The sequence below is a fragment of the Nicotiana tomentosiformis genome, chromosome 4, assembly GCF_000390325.3.
Source record: "Nicotiana tomentosiformis chromosome 4, ASM39032v3, whole genome shotgun sequence".
Taxonomy (NCBI): domain Eukaryota; kingdom Viridiplantae; phylum Streptophyta; class Magnoliopsida; order Solanales; family Solanaceae; genus Nicotiana; species Nicotiana tomentosiformis.
The window spans coordinates 135,941,817-135,953,437 of record NC_090815.1 but is presented as its reverse complement, the minus strand read 5'-3'; the positions used below and the strand labels follow the sequence as shown (position 1 = coordinate 135,953,437).

General features: G+C 40.4%; 1 protein-coding gene across 8 annotated transcripts; it reads right to left on the bottom strand.

The window, feature by feature from the left end:
* Positions 1-281: 281 nt before the first annotated feature.
* On the bottom strand, positions 282-11,621 carry LOC104111749 (WD repeat-containing protein DWA2). Of its 8 annotated transcripts, XR_001972381.3 has the most exons (15): positions 11,314-11,620; positions 11,140-11,223; positions 10,922-11,054; positions 9,827-9,938; positions 8,745-8,844; positions 7,894-8,021; positions 7,307-7,376; positions 6,212-6,300; positions 5,952-5,997; positions 5,557-5,630; positions 5,361-5,431; positions 5,229-5,287; positions 907-963; positions 709-821; positions 282-514 (listed from the first exon to the last, which is right to left on the bottom strand). XR_001972381.3 is itself a non-coding variant. In XM_009621515.4 (14 exons), exons 1-13 carry the CDS (start codon positions 11,356-11,358, stop codon positions 922-924), a joined length of 1,053 nt encoding a protein of 350 aa, XP_009619810.1. In that variant the 5' UTR covers positions 11,359-11,621; the 3' UTR covers positions 282-693; positions 907-921. The 8 variants fall into 8 exon arrangements, 6 of the variants coding, with proteins under 6 accessions (XP_009619810.1, XP_009619811.1, XP_009619808.1 ...); XR_001972380.3 differs by having other exon boundaries at positions 709-963; XM_009621515.4 differs by lacking the exon at positions 709-821 and having other exon boundaries at positions 282-693; positions 11,314-11,621.

Below are 11,621 nucleotides of genomic sequence, written 5' to 3'. Positions count from 1 at the left end.
CATTTTTTTAAAATTTTTACTAAATATATACTTATCAAAAATTTAACAAAGTAAGATTGAAATAATATTCATATAACAAAAAAACTGACAAAACCGAACCAATCCATTCTGAACCAATCCAAGATGATATAGTTGGTTTGGTTGGATTTTAATAAAATCGAACCAATCCGGTCCATATACACCCCTATATCAAAGTCACAATGGCATCACCAACGAATCATACCCGCGGAACCAGGCGCAGTGCTAACACAAATCAAATGGTAAAAACTTACCCAAAGAGATTTACACCAAATCAATAGACATATCATAATCATAAATCATAATCATATGAATGACAAATCAATTAGTCAGTCGGAAATACTAACTGCAATCACAAGGGTACTCTGTTTGTTCAAGGAAAAGTGGTCATCAACACAGAAACTAACACTTGGCCACACAAGAATCTGTCGACTTTAGTGATCTTGTGACACAGTCAGCTGGACAATTACATTGGGTGGATCCCATTATGAAGTACCTGGTCGGAAGTTTATGACAAAATTCATGACATCACTCTTTTCTGACCCTCTAAAACGTGCAAAGATATGACAACCATAAACTAATGTGAATGGAAAACCTAAATGTCCATGTGCCATACGCTTTGCAAATTCAATCTGGAGTGAAGCTGCAGGCTTAGAAGCTTCCGCATGAAATGAACTGCAAACGTCATACTAGATAAAATCAAAGAGATCTCCTGCAAAATTCTATATTCCACCTCGGTAGCATTAACTCCATTGCCTAACACATGGTTCAATTTCAAGAATACATGTTTGGAAAGGGACATACTGTAGTGAAACAAACATGAAAAGAGATGAGTAATGGCAAAGGGATAATGAGGCCATACAAGGGGGATCAAGGGTCAGTAAGTACTTCGGTTGTTCTGATTCATTTTCTTGGAAGATGAGGCTTTGTCGATTCTACAACCACCTGCTTACCCACCACAAAAAAATAAGAGGAAAAACAATAAATTACAACAACAAAACACTTGCCAATTCTTAGAAGCCACACTTCCAGTTCTTAATTTATAACAAGACAAAATTCTTAAACCAATTTAACATGAATTAGAAATAGTAAACTAACTGTCCAAGTACACATGCACAGTTGTGGGAACATTTTCTATGTCATCCTGAAATCTGGACTCAGAATTCCAACACAAGAAAAGATACAGATGCAACCAGAAGCCTCAACTTTATATTCATTATAAATATATAACAGCAAAGAATTATGTAATCATAATTATGATGTAAAATAAATGTATTAATTGGAGAAGCTAAAGACAGCTGTCAAAACTAATTAAAGATGGATGTTAAAAAATTTGGACAAAATTTTTTATTTGCCATATTGCCCCAAATATCCAATAGCATTTGCAGCAATATGTCACAGGCCGACTTACTTTCGCTCGTCAGCGTCACCGAATAGCCCGTGCGGCGCCTGCAGTTCCCCTCGCTGCAGGTCAGCCTACCTCCTTTCCCGGAATTTCCAAGCACGATCCTATGCCTGTGGTGAAGCTTACCTAGAAGGCATGCTCCAACTGTGCCGCCCGTAAGATGTCTAGGCTCTTGGCCTCGACATGTCGTGGCGCTTCTTGTCTTAGGATCATAATCCATGCGCGCCCTGGGGGTTGGCTAAGGACATGTCTTGCCCTTCGCCTAAGACTGAGTATCGCTCTCGCGTGCACAGCCCAATCCTCAAGCTTGACACTCGCCTCGTGCATCTGCACCCGGCTTGTGCCTCGCCCGAGTAAGGCAACCTTTAGTCCTTGGCCATTATCATGTGCGTCTTTTAGGGGCATGCCCATACATAACCCTCGCGACACACTTCCATCCCGTCTAGTTCAGTGTCGCCCCACAACTGCACGTTTAGGCCAACGGATCCTTGCTCGCATGGCTGAACCCAAGCCATGCTTACAAGTCGACACATGATGCCCCTAAGATAGGTGCATCAAGTATCCAATTGGCACGGAGGTCTCTGTCCAACACTTCGGCAGCCCGCGAGGCATACCGTCCCATACATCAAGCCTCCAGCGCTCGTTTGGTGCCCAACGCTAGTCCGAAGGCGTCACGCCATCCATAGAGTTCCCAAACTCGTATGGATACCTAGGATACTCTTTTGAGTCGTCCAGGCAGACCCTTAAGGTTTCCCTCAAGGTCACTCATTAGATATGGCTTGGTGGCAGCACGTATGGGGGAGACAGGTCGAGCTTTCAACACATATACTCCTTATATATGCTTAAAATTAAAAAGCCCAAGTTTCCTGAGTAGACATATCTACGTCAGAGAATCATAAGAGCCTTTTCTCACCGGTTCCGAATGAAGTCACAGCCCCAAAATGCGGGTTGTGACATCCTCCCACACTCATTATGTCATTGTCCCCGATGACACATCATGGCCTACGACATCCCGTAGTATGCCCTTCAGGTATGTACATTGCGGCTCCCTTTGTCCTGCTCGAAGTCCTAATCAAAAGGAGTCGCGCCCCATGCACTTCTCCCCCAAGTATCTTCCAAGCGTGCCTCTGCACTTCACCTCCTTTCGGTGTTCAATTGGAAAGTGCCTTCGCACTTGCACCCTCTGGTGTTTAACTTTGTAGTTGACCCACACTAGTCAACTACACCATGACCCTCACGGCCTTCATGTCCGTCTGAAGCTTTTCCCTCAATGGTAAGCACATCAACGTGCTTATTTGGCGCGGCTCCCTTAGCCTTTTCACACCTTCTGGCATAGCTTCTGTAGCCCAAACGCTCCCGTAGCTTTTCCTTGCCCTCAGAACCTTTGAAGATGTGTTTGCTTCCGGACCCCCAACTTCGCCCTTATGCCTCTTGCATAGGCGGATCCTCCCACACTCAATGTGGAGGATACTTCTTAGCGGTCCCACTTGGCATTCGGCCAGCTCTTGGGATGTCTCTTGGTGAGTACTACATTCTCAAAGTCATAGCATTGCCGCATTCCCGAACAAAGCTCTTTGTTTTCCAACTGTCACTTCCTCAGCAAGTACCTAATGTTCCTGGTAGTACGTCAGTACTCGCCCAATAGTCAGGTACTCACTTGGTCCTGCTAGCACGGCTTCCCTGTCCGGTTGTGCATCGCACTTGGACTCTCAACGGTCCCCGATCATTCGGCGTACCCCTTTCCAGAATGATGACATCTTCCAACTTGGAAATCCGCCCAATTCTGAAGCTTCGCTATTCCTTCGAATTCGCCTCCTCACCTTGGCAATGCCCTCAGGCAGTCCAAAAGTCTATCCCGTAGGAAAGACACTCAATTGATGCGTTGCACGCATCCTTGGCAAGATCTCCACTGCGATCATGACTAAAGTTTATAGTCCACGGCTCCCACTTTTTGCGATATGGTTGCTCGACCTGGCAAACATGGCCTTTTCTTGACCATCCAACTCATCGGCATATCACCACATTCAGTAGCAACCCAGACTTTCTTCGACCAGCAGTATCGGGTTCTCGATCTCTGGTGGCATATGAACATCAATCTCTGCTTTGACATGATCTCCGCACTGACATCCAAAATGCACTTGTCATCTCAACTCTTGCCTTGATATTGTGTCATGGCATAGTATGGCCTTAATCAGCTCTGATACCACGTGTCAGGACCGACTTTCTTTCGCTCGTTAACGGCACCGAATAGCCCGTGTGGCGCCTGCAGTTCCCCTCCCTGCAGGCCAGCCTATCTCCTTTCCCAGGATTTCCAAGCACGATCGTGTGCCTGTGGTGAAACTTGCCTTGAAGGCATGCTCCAACTGTGTTGCCCGTAAGATGTCTAGGCCCTTGGCCTCGACATGTCGTGGCGCTTCTCGTCTTAGGATCATAATCCATGCGCGCTAGAGCTGTTCATTTGGATCGTATATCCGAAATCCGAACCGATCCGTTCAATTTCGGATTGGATCGGATTTCGGATCGGATTCGGATTGGTATAATTTTAATACGACCCGATCCGAAATTATTAGGGCATGTATAAATTCTAAACTTTAATTCGAATAATTAGTACTTCCTTTACATTTTCCTCCAAGTTATTACCTTTACAATTGATGGATTTAGCTCTATTGTCACCATAGTACTCTCATAATTGTATAAACATGAATTTTTCTTACTGTACTGCCTCTTTTACAAAGAAAATATACATATGAGTTTGCAACTTTGAGGCATAATAATCCGATCCGAAATCCGAAAATCTGATCCGATCCAAACTTTAAAATCCGATCCGATCCGATATTAATTCAGATCGGATTCGGATTGCATTTTCTAGAATCCGAAATCCAAAAATCCGATCCGAAATGTGCTAAATCCAATCCAATCCGATCCATGCACAGCCCTAATGCGCGCCCTGGGGGTTGGCTAAGGACATGTCTTGTCCTTCGCCTAAGACTGAGCATCGCTCTCGCGTGCACAGCTCAATCCTCAACCTTGACACTCGCCCCGTGCATCCGCACCCGGCTTGCGCCTCGCCCGAGTAAGGCAACCTTTAATCCTTGACCATTGTCATTTGCGTCTTTTAGGAGCATACCCATACATAGCCCTCGCGACACACTTCCATCCCGTCTAGTGCAGTGTCGCCCCACAACTACACGTTTAGGCCAACGGACCCTTGCTCGCATGGCTAAACCCAAGCCATGCTTACAAGTCGACACATGATGCCCCTAAGATAGATGCATCAAGTATCCAATCGGCACATAGGTCTTTGTCCAACACTTCGGCAGCCCGCGAGGCATACCGTCCGATACATCAAGCCTCCGGCGCTCGTTTGGTGCCCAACGCTAGCCTGAAGGCGTCGCGCCGTCCATAGAGTTCCCAAACTCGTATGGATACCTAGGACACTCCTTTGAGTCGTCCAGGCAGGGCCTTGAGGTTCCCCTCAAGGTCGCTCATTAGATACGCCTTGGTGACATCACGTATGGGGGAAGCATGTCGAGCTTTCAACACCTATACCCCCTTATATATGCTTAAAATTAAAAAGCCCAAGTTTCCTGAGTAGACAGATCTACGTCAGAGAATCAGAAGAGCCTTTTCTCACCGGTTCCGAACGAAGTCACAGCCTCAAAATGCGGGTTGTGACAAATAGCTCCTATTATTAATGTAGATCAAAGCTAGAGCATATCACAGACTGCAAAATCTGCTGGTTAATTTCCAGAGACATGTACATTTCTTCTTGGTTTTTCCGGCAAATACCAAATAGAGATCTTACCCTTCCATCATATGATAATGATGCAAATATCCACGGCTCTCGACAGCTCCAAGCAAGTCCTACAACCAAGATGGACAAGTCAACTGCTGCTTACAAAGTAAGCTGATGAGGCAACAAGAAGTGCTTACTTACCATACACACTGTCTTCATAGTCACTATATGAATTAAGCAATGGATCGACTGGCCTATTAGGGGAGTCAAAGCTGAAAATCATAAACTTCATGAGATATAGTGAGAGAAGACATTTTCAAGTGATTTTTTTTTTTTTTTTTTGCTTTTTCTTCCTTTTCTTTTTTGCGGAAAAAGGGAAGAGGGTTTAAGAAAGCACCTCTCCGAAGTTGGTTTGTCGCCGCCAGGAGGAGAAGCCCGCCACAAATTGACAGCAGAATCAGTTCCAGCACTCTGCCAAAGATTTTGTTTCAGCAACAAAATATCAATGACCAAAGTAGAAGACACTTGTTTTTAATACTAAAACCATATGCGCAGTAGATAAGACATGGGCACATGCTGTCAAGAGCTGTCAGTGCAAGTTACAGAGCTAAAAGCAGTTAAACATCCTATATCCAAAAACTATAAGATAGAATTTTTTTGGGGGGAGAGGGGGGAGGGGGGAGGGGGGATGGAATTCAGCATAGAAAATTGTGGCTCAGTGGATGTGTCAACAAGTGAGCTCTGTACATAGCGAGGATACACAAACAGAAACAGAAAATGAAGAGAAAGAACCAGAATTAAGTCTTCATATTCGGGATTGCACTTGACAGTCCATGTCCTGCGAACAAACATCAACTGCATTTACCCAATATGGAAAAGGAAATCCAGAAAGAAATTTCTAATCCTTTACCCTAATGATAAAAATATACATTCATTAATTTGTAGGGCACATAGGGAAACAGATACTGAAAGACCAGACAATAATCTTATATCAAGAACTCAATTAACTAAAGATAAGGGTAAGCAGCCTCATTATTGCCACAAAGTAGTACCAGTGAGCATGTCCAGGGAGCTCAAGGACTGGAAACTTCAGCATTCTAAGATCCCATATATGTATCCCAGATTCATCTTCAGCCGTTACCTGCAGAATTTAAATAAATCCTCATTGACACTGAACGCCTGCTTTCTTCCAGGGAAAAGAAAAAGAAGCTAAGAAGGTAAGCCCGAACTACTTTGAAATTTTAAACAGACATTTGAAAAAATAGATGGTAAAGTTGCGATAGCAATACCTTGCACATAGAAAACTATAACCACTTTCTCCTGTGTGTACCCCCATTTAAATCTTATTTGAAAGAAATGAAGAACCTAAAGCATGCAGAGGTGACAAAACCAGATTTATTAAGTCCAACTAACTCTTCATATTTCACTTTGGTGCTTACTTGGTAACTTCTTATATCCTCTTTGAGAAATTTAAAAAATTTGTTCCAAACGCGACAGAAAAATTCCTCAACTTGGTCATGGTTCTTCGATAGAAAAGTTTCAAGAACACAGGATAATCATCTTCATATAAAATTGGCATGTTAAAGATAACAAACTTCTATTTAGGTAGATGGAGATAATTAAAATACATAAATATGTGAACTTCAGAATTAAACAACAAATCATTGAGCAAGAACCAGAAGCCTGAAAGAGAAGTAGAGCTATTAGAAACACCAGGCCACAGCCATACACTTTAGAGGACGTACTTTCCATGTCTTGACATTCTTCTCATTCCATCTCTCTCCATAGAATGATCACTAGCAGGAAACAGAAAGTAGAAACTAGAAGATAGTATGTTTAAAGAACAAAGATTTATCCTTTCCTTCTTTGAGCAGCAACAAGAGTACCTCCCAACTTTCCATATTGAAATTGAAATGTTAGTATGAAAAAATCAAAAAGGAAAAGGAAAAAAAATGTTTCCTAAGATGGTCCGCATTAGAGTGTCAACTCCTAACATTGTTAATATTAACACCTATGCATACAGGCAAACAACAGATACACTTCACACATTCATAAAAGCTTACTCAAAGATTTTTTTATTTGCAAACAATGGACGATAAATCAACCGAAAGATGCAACTTAATAAGTTCACAAAGCTATGTACTTACAAGCATAAACTTTCTCTTCACATTGTAATCTAAATTACGGACATGGGGATGATCAATTGAGTTCGTTTTCCTGCAGTAGAATTAGCCATGATGTAAATTGTGTCTTGATAATTATTCAATTAATAGGACAAAAGCAGAAATAGCTTTACATGTACATAAAAAAATAAAAAATAATGCAGTGAGCAACTTTGTGCCTTAAACTTTTACCCTTTTTGTAGTAACCATACACAGCGTTATCTTTGGGCCCTTGAAACTATTTACTATTCAGTTTCTTTCTTAATCTATGCCACGCTATGACTTGGATCTATAGTTTGTGGCACTAGATTCTATGAAATAGATGGATTATGTGCTTTATGGGTTTTTCCTCTGTATAGATTAGGCTATATCAAGAACATGAAAATATCCCCCCCCCCCCCCCCAAACTAAGAGAAATAGATGTCCATGCCATGCCACTTACTAACCTTCCAAGTACTCTCTTCCATTATTTTCTGGTATGATTTATCTTGAGCTTTTTCACAAGTGAACAATGACTAACAACAACCCATGAAACAGAATATACAGAATGAAGTACTACCATATTCACTTACTTCATTGTCCGTAGATCCCAAAGTTGGACTGATGATTCACATGTTAGTGCTAGAGCATTATAATCATGAGGATCCCAGGCGCCCCCAGATAAAGAATGTAGCACACCTGCTGATTCTTGTGATTGTACCTAAATTTTGCAGCAGGCCTGAATAAAAATTAGCCCCAGCAATCAGAAGTAACAACACTTTTACAACTACGCTTGAGGTTCTCTGGAGCTAAGAACAGTGATATCCGAAGATGAAACACACAGAAGCCTAAGGTAAACTACAGACCACCTTGTACTTCAAACAAGGATGCGAGGATACACTTAACCAAAAGAACTCAATGATATTATTTCCAGGCCAGTAAATAGGTTTTAGCTGTAACAGAAGCACTCTAGTGCAAATTACATGTTTATTTTGAGCGATCTACTTCTAGTAATCAAATAGTTCAGTACTTAAAACATCCAGCTATGAGGAGCACTAGTGAACTTTCACCCAACATATATGCCATTTTGAATTATTCATCAGCTTTCACCCTATATGTGTTAACAAGAGTATTATTATTCGTATGTTCCTGGTTCACAGTATTTTCAAACTATCAGAAGGTTGCACAAAATGTAGTATTATGTATTGTGGCTTTGCTTCTCCAACCCCTTTTCCAATGCCAAATAATGATATACTTCTAGCGACTAGCAGTATAAAAGAAATGACTGTTCAAGAAAGCATGTCTGGGTCGAAAAAATGTTAATTGGAATACCAAACATGAGCAGCACTTTTCTGAAATGACAACTAAAACAAAATCAAGATGAAGGATTTTACTTGGTCATTTTTATATGGTCAGATCTAAGTAGCCATATGCTGGAATATACCTGTGCATTCTTCTTCGAAGTATCAAAGCTCCAGAGGAAAAGATTCTGCTCATCAATGCTAACCAACCTGTCATGCCTTCCTGTTGGCCACCAAAGTGTGCTGCCCACCATTTGCAAAACATTTAAGTGTCCGAGTAAATGAAACAGATAAGACCACCATTTAATAGAAAATTAAGAATAAAAAGGATGAGTCTTTGAATCATGATAAACCAAAAGAGAAGGATCATAAACTGTTAACTATTTAAAACATCTCAAGCACGAACTAAAGAACCAATTTGTTAGTAATTTACAGCTATCGAATTTTAATTACGTGACCACCATCTCATAGAGCTCACAATACTGTAAGATTATGCCAAAATTTACTGCTAGTCGAGACCAAAAGCTTTGAATTGCTTCATTCGGAGAGCAAAACAAAGAAAAGGAATAAGCATGAAACAAAACACATAGAGAACTTATGATTTTTGAAGTATTAGGATTTTTCCTCCAAAATCAAAGGACAGCATTTTCTAAATATATTTGAAGCACTCATGAATCATGGCATTCCAATTTTGGGAGATAATTAGGTTAGCTTTGTTGAAGGGTAGTGTTAGAAATAATATCAGCAACAATGTAACTGATGGAAATCATATACAGTATATTTAGGATAAAAGCTAAGGTAGCATTGGAAATTAAAGAGTTAATGTAGCATAAAAAATGATAATAGGAGGTTTTTTTTGTTTTGAAGGAAATGACAATAGAAGTTAATGGAGCATAGGATTTCATCGGATCATAATTTCAAGTTTATTTTTTCTTTTTTGTAAAATAAGATGCAATCATGCGCATATGTACATAAATGGAAGCTGCTGTCAGTTGGGTAAGTTTCAATATTAAGCATTAGAAGTTACAACCGCAGCATCCATTCGAATGATTAAATGAACATGCGGAGTTTTGACAACGAAAAAAAGTACAGAATTTTGCACACAATGCATCCTGTATTTCTACTCTGAAGCCTTAAAGTTTATTTCTTATTTTAAGCATGACAATCTTTTGAGCTCAGGGGCTATGGTAAGCTGTTCAAATTTACCATATTAAAAAAGATTTACCATTTTATCTTTGAACTATGAGCATCAAGAGCCGCAATCTTCTCTAGTTGTGGAGAATTCAACTGGCCATACAGCTCAGGGATCTGCCATATTGCTGCCCCATATGTTTCACCTACAAACAAATAGAGCATCATCATAGAACCGAGTTCTAGAAAACATCAAATCACCAACACCAACCGCAGTAGCATTCTAACATCTAATGAATGCCACTAAAGGAAATTCAAATGCAAAGAACGTCCTTGCGATCTTTCTTAAGCAGACAAGTGAAGATCATAAATTCAACCTATGATGCTACAAAATTGAAAAGAAACAAACTATTGCTCAAATCACCAACTAGTTTCATCCAAAATAGCAGAACACCAAAATTAAATAGCAGTGTGGTTCGACCAATCAACACTAATTAACTAGCACCCAAGGGTATGACGTAGTAGTCAATGAAGTGAGAGGAGAACCATGAGGTCTCATAATCAAATCCCAGCAAAGTCAAAAAGTACCAGGTAATTTCTTTCCATCTGTCTAAGCCTTAGTGGGCAGAGCTAACCGGTACCTATGTTGGTGGAGGTAGCAGGTAACTGGTGGAAGAGTCTAAGGGCGCACAAGCTGACTCCGACACTGACACCACTGTCTTAACCAATTAACTGCGCATCAATCCCAAATTAGTCGGCTCAACTCTATGAATCTTTTATATTCATTCCACTCTATCCACAGTAGTAACTATTAAAATCATGAATATCACATTAAACAAATTCAAGCAAAAGAGAAATGTCATGCGTAGATACTAAATTCCACTTTTAATTTAACAAATCTAAAGATCACAGAAGAAACAACACTCTATGATCATTCAAATCAAATCAAGCCAAAGTTAAGAACACGAGACAGTGAACTAAGACAATTCACTAGTCGAATATACAGTTATACTGTCAGGTGCCAATAAAAATTGAGCTGTAATCTAACAAAAAACTAAAAATTCAACAGAAGAAACAACACACTATGTTCATTCAGATCAACCTGATCCAATGTAATGAAAATGAGAAAGCTAACTAAAGAAGATTCATAAAGAACGTTAATAAAGGAAAATTAAAACAATAAACTTACCGGAAGAGAAAACAGTAGAGAAAATACGTTGATCGAAAGGACATGAAGCAAGGTCCCAGATCTCGTTAGGGTGAGAAAACAGACCTTCGCAGATCAATTCAGTGCCAGCTGAAGAAAGCCGAATCAAATGTACCTGCAAAATGCCGCATTACTGGGCAATTCACGTCTACTCGTGACGAATTAGGATGAAGTATGAAATGAAGCTAATTGAGTAGTACCTCATTTTCTTCTTTGAGGCTGAGAGTTCCGGTGAGGAAACTAGTGTGATCCGTATCGGCTTTCACATCGGCGATGCACCGTGCCTTATCAGAAAAAACGAGATAAAACAGTGAATTATTAGGGTATATGCGAAATGAAAGGAGGAGAATTGTGAGGATTGGAGTTGAACAGACCTGATATTTGAGACCATAACCGATTCCATTTGATCCTCCTTGCATTGATTCGCAGCGTAGAGCTTGAGCTTGAGCTTGAGCTTGAGCTTTTCGCGGTTTGATTTTTACTACGAAGTACAGATCTTAAAGCGACGAAATTTTAACATCAATTGCGTAGGTGAACACAGTCTCATTGAAGCAGTGCGATATATAAGTCGCATTCAGACCAATTTTGCTACATTTTTATTAACTTTAAGTTGCAGTTCTATCTCATTTTACCCATGAAAATCGTAGTTCACATATGTGTATTGACTTCTCACAAAATTAGA